Source organism: Monopterus albus, unplaced genomic scaffold (assembly GCF_001952655.1).
Source record: "Monopterus albus unplaced genomic scaffold, M_albus_1.0 scaffold3.1, whole genome shotgun sequence".
Taxonomy (NCBI): domain Eukaryota; kingdom Metazoa; phylum Chordata; class Actinopteri; order Synbranchiformes; family Synbranchidae; genus Monopterus; species Monopterus albus.
Genome location: NW_018127883.1, coordinates 5,160,995 through 5,164,821, shown reverse-complemented (window position 1 = coordinate 5,164,821; position 3,827 = coordinate 5,160,995). Strand labels below are relative to the sequence as shown.

Below are 3,827 nucleotides of genomic sequence, written 5' to 3'. Positions count from 1 at the left end.
CTCTTAATGCGATTGTTTTGCAGGAAGAGCACTGTAGCATCCTTGGGTATACCAGTAGGGATGGAAGTCAGGCCACGGTCATTACAGTAGATGAAGGTTCCATCACAGCGGCAGGCTGAGGGACACGAGGTGGAAGTCACCAGGGGGTTAGCGAGACCCAGCAGCAGTCCGACCCTGATGAGGAACAGAATAAAGGCCTTGCATTGACGCACCATCTTGAAGTTCTGTTGCCTAGCAGTCTAATCAGTCAAGAGCCCCTGGAGAGAAGACACAAGGGTAAATTTAATGCACAAGGCCTTTAAAGGAGAGCCAAAGTCCTGTTCTCGTAATTGCTGGGTGTTTGAAATGCTGCCTGCAGCACTTTCTTGATTAAATAACTGCTGAAAGAATCTGCTTGAATTCCCCATATTAAATTGACATGAACTGGTTATAGTTGGATTGCCAGAAAGTGAAAATAAAGCATAAATTTTTATTGAAACAACCTGGTTGCTTCAGATCAAGTGCCACACTATCTACCAGAGCATAATTTCCTAGGATTAGAAGTTTAAAATTTAACCATTATTAGAGATACAACTGCATTTTTTTTAAATAAGAAGTGTTCCAGTTTTTCTGAGCTGTGTGAATTGAATCTCTTTGCCTCTGCTTTTTGGCCCCAACTTGTGAAATGTAATAGCTTTCCCTAGTTGTTTTACACGTTTCTGTGTCTCAAGGCTGCCTTTCATCGCTACAGACCAGTAGGGTGAACAAAGTCGGGCTTTGTTGATGAACTGTTGTGGAACCAAAATACTCCTAGGTCTGGTTAGATTATTTAAAATCTGGGGTATAAAGATAGGGAAGAAATATCTCCCTTCACAGAAAAGAGGCTTTATAAAAGCCTGTAGCAAATTATGATCCAAGAAGGACATGGTTTGTCTATTTTCTGAACTTACAAGATGAAGTCTGGGAGTTTCATTTATCCTTGCAGAGGACTGTGTTATTGATCTTTGTAATTGCATAAGTTTTTTTTAAATATTGAATTTATCAAATAAACTGACATCATACAGCATTGAAACTGAAAGTGGTGTAAAGCAGAAGGTTCCAATTTCTTTTTTTCACTAGTGATGTGTAGATGTTTAAATGAGGCTAACATTGATTTATTACTTTAATTATGCATTTCTACCATGACCTCTCTTCCTGCACATCTCATTAGAAACTGCGGTTTGGTCAGTGAAATGGAAAGATGCAAAGCCATTGTATTTGTCATACCTGATTTATACGATGTGATAAATCCCTTCCAGCTACCAAAAATCCAATCAAGATTTCCTCCTGAATTAGCTCTTATCCTTTCTGAAAGGAAAAGTTTGTCCGAGGGGGTTCTAGTGATATCCTGACCTGGTCTGTGTTTGCTGAGCCTGGTCCTTGTTTGGACGATGACCTCCTCTGTGTTGTCAGAGGCTCATGCTTTCACTGCCTTTACCATGGCAGATAAGCCTGGAGAGGAAAAAAAAAAAGTGGTGAGGGGGGAAACATCCCCTCTCACTGAAAATACATGCGCTCTCAGGTAATTTTAAAAATCCTAATGGGTTTTGAAATTGTCAAGCCTAACAGCCATAACTGCAAATTAGAGTTTTTCGATGTTGTATAGTGATCCGTGTGTATTGTTGGGTGAGCTTTAGTAAAGACTCCTTTCTGCAATCAGGCCCGACAGGCATGATGAGTTGACACAAAGCTGGTCTGAGCCATGCCAATCCCCTGTGCCATAGGCTCAATCCAGGCCTGTTCACTTGTGTACTCCAGGTCTTCAGGTAACCCGGAATCCTCTGCTCCCTTGTCAAGCCTGTATACACATTAATCCAGGGTTCTCATTTCTTTTCCTGAAGCTGATAACCACAGTCCTCCTCTCCTGTAAGTAGCAAAAAGGGCAAGGTGCTTATCCTTCCGGACCCAGCCTCCTTTACACATCTGCAGCTTGACTCACACTGTGCCCTCCACACACTTCGGACGGTGCTCTGGAGGGGGAAGAAAGAGGCTCAGTCAGTTACTACAAAATAACATTTTGATCAGGTAATGAGAGCATAATTTCAAGACTGATAAAAGACAATTATTTTGAATTTAAGTTACTACCCAGTGAAATAAAATGTTTGTATAAGAGAATTAAATCTATGATTTGGTTTTAAATCTGGGAACATTTTAAGAATGTTTCATTCTCAGCTGTGCATTTGAAGTACTCATCTCAGTCACTGATTTGAGTATAAATCCCAAAGTTAACTAGATGTCAATACTGGGAAAATCTAATTTAGCTTATTTGTTCGATACTGCATTCTGACCTCCATTACATTGTGAACTGTTATTTAGAAATACTGTACTTTTTCTCCTAGGCTGTTATTTAGCCTGTTTACCTTTTATAGCCCAATACTCTACCAGACCGCATTTCTTTTCTATGGTGAAGGAATACTAAATAATGTCTATGCATACAAAAGACAACCATGATCTTGACCCCAACACAATGATTGAGAATGGAGCCCCATGCCCTTCTCACTCTATTTCACTGCTTATTAGAGCTTTTGGAGTTTTACAGGAGAACTAGTCCTGCAATTTAAAATTGCAGTTTATGGTGGTTTGAGAACAATGCCAGTCCACACATGAAAGGAAAAATGGATTTGTTACTAAGTGAATTACTTGTATTCTTTAAAAGAGCTTGTGACAAATGAGGCCCATTTGAATTCTGTATGAAGAGGCCACATCCACCACTGACACTCCCAGCTCCTCTCTGTGATCCATAGCCCCCACCCCCACCTTTTCTTTACATTCTATGAATGCTCTTTCTGTTTGCAAAAATAGAATTTCCTTAGCCAAAGAAAATGTTATGTTTCCTCTTAAAACACAATAGCTTTGTGCATGTAACCTGTCATGTGACCTGCTGGCAGCCAGTGTCTGCTGTAAAACATGTAAAGGTAAATTAGGAACAAGGGGTCCAGCCATTTAACAGTTGTAGCCCATGACAAGGAGAAGATTAGGGAATTGAGAGCCTTGTAACTCGATTACAACTCCTGAGATGCTGTCTAATAACAACGCCCCCCTTCCTTCTGTTCCATCTAAACCCGGCCCTCAGTCCAGTATTACATTAGTAGTAGATTAGAGTCTGGGGGAAAAAAGGACCAGATGTGACCTCTACTAACTTCAAGAATAAAGGAGTCTGACAAGGGAAAAAAGATATGAAATTCAGTAATGGAGTTTATAAAATGCAGCTGATAGAGGGATATGTGCTGTCTGTCTGTCGGAATGAACTTTTAATGCAGCACTTAGTCAAGCTATTTCAATTTTAAATAACCCCTTTCACCTCATTTTGTAAAGTTCCCCATCCTCTGAATATTGTTAAGTGTGTAGTCTTGATTTGAATCCTTGAATTCTTTCCGTTACATAAAAGAAAGTAATTGTCTCTGCATTTCTGTCTTATCAAGAGAACCCAGCAAGACCTATCTGCACTCGGAATAATAGGCTTTTAGGGGTGTGAGAAAGGGTGACTTTCTGCATAAATAGCCACATATACGATGTGTCACTACACTTCCACTTTCTTTCTTTGGCCAGTAACAACTCTGTTACCTCTTGAGATAACAGAATCTGACTCAGTGTCCAGTAGAAGGGACTAAAGGATGTGGCAATTTGTTTATGAACCCTGGTGTAAATAGTCAGAATGAAAAGGCCTATACCATAGGCCTTGGTGTGTTATGTTATATTGTGGGTGATTTATCAGAAGTCTCCTTTGAACAAAGGAAATCATGCTTACTTTAAAAGTGGTATAGTTGGGCCTAGATGCTTTGCAGCCCCCCCCCCCCCTCCCCCGCTCC

General features: G+C 40.4%; 2 protein-coding genes across 2 annotated transcripts in view; one reads left to right on the top strand and one right to left on the bottom strand.

Moving 5' to 3' along the window:
- Window positions 1-1,984, bottom strand: part of flrt3 (fibronectin leucine rich transmembrane 3) — a 4,338-nt gene extending 2,354 nt beyond the window's left edge. The window contains 3 exon segments of the mRNA XM_020600629.1: window positions 1-2; window positions 4-257; window positions 1,246-1,984. The exon segment at window positions 1-2 is cut by the window's left edge and continues 1,660 nt beyond it. Coding sequence (XP_020456285.1) covers window positions 1-2; window positions 4-215 — 214 coding nt within the window. The 5' untranslated portion in view covers window positions 216-257; window positions 1,246-1,984.
- Window positions 1-3,827, top strand: part of macrod2 (mono-ADP ribosylhydrolase 2) — a 406,311-nt gene that overhangs the window by 73,390 nt on the left and 329,094 nt on the right. The gene's annotated exons all lie outside the window — the stretch shown is intronic.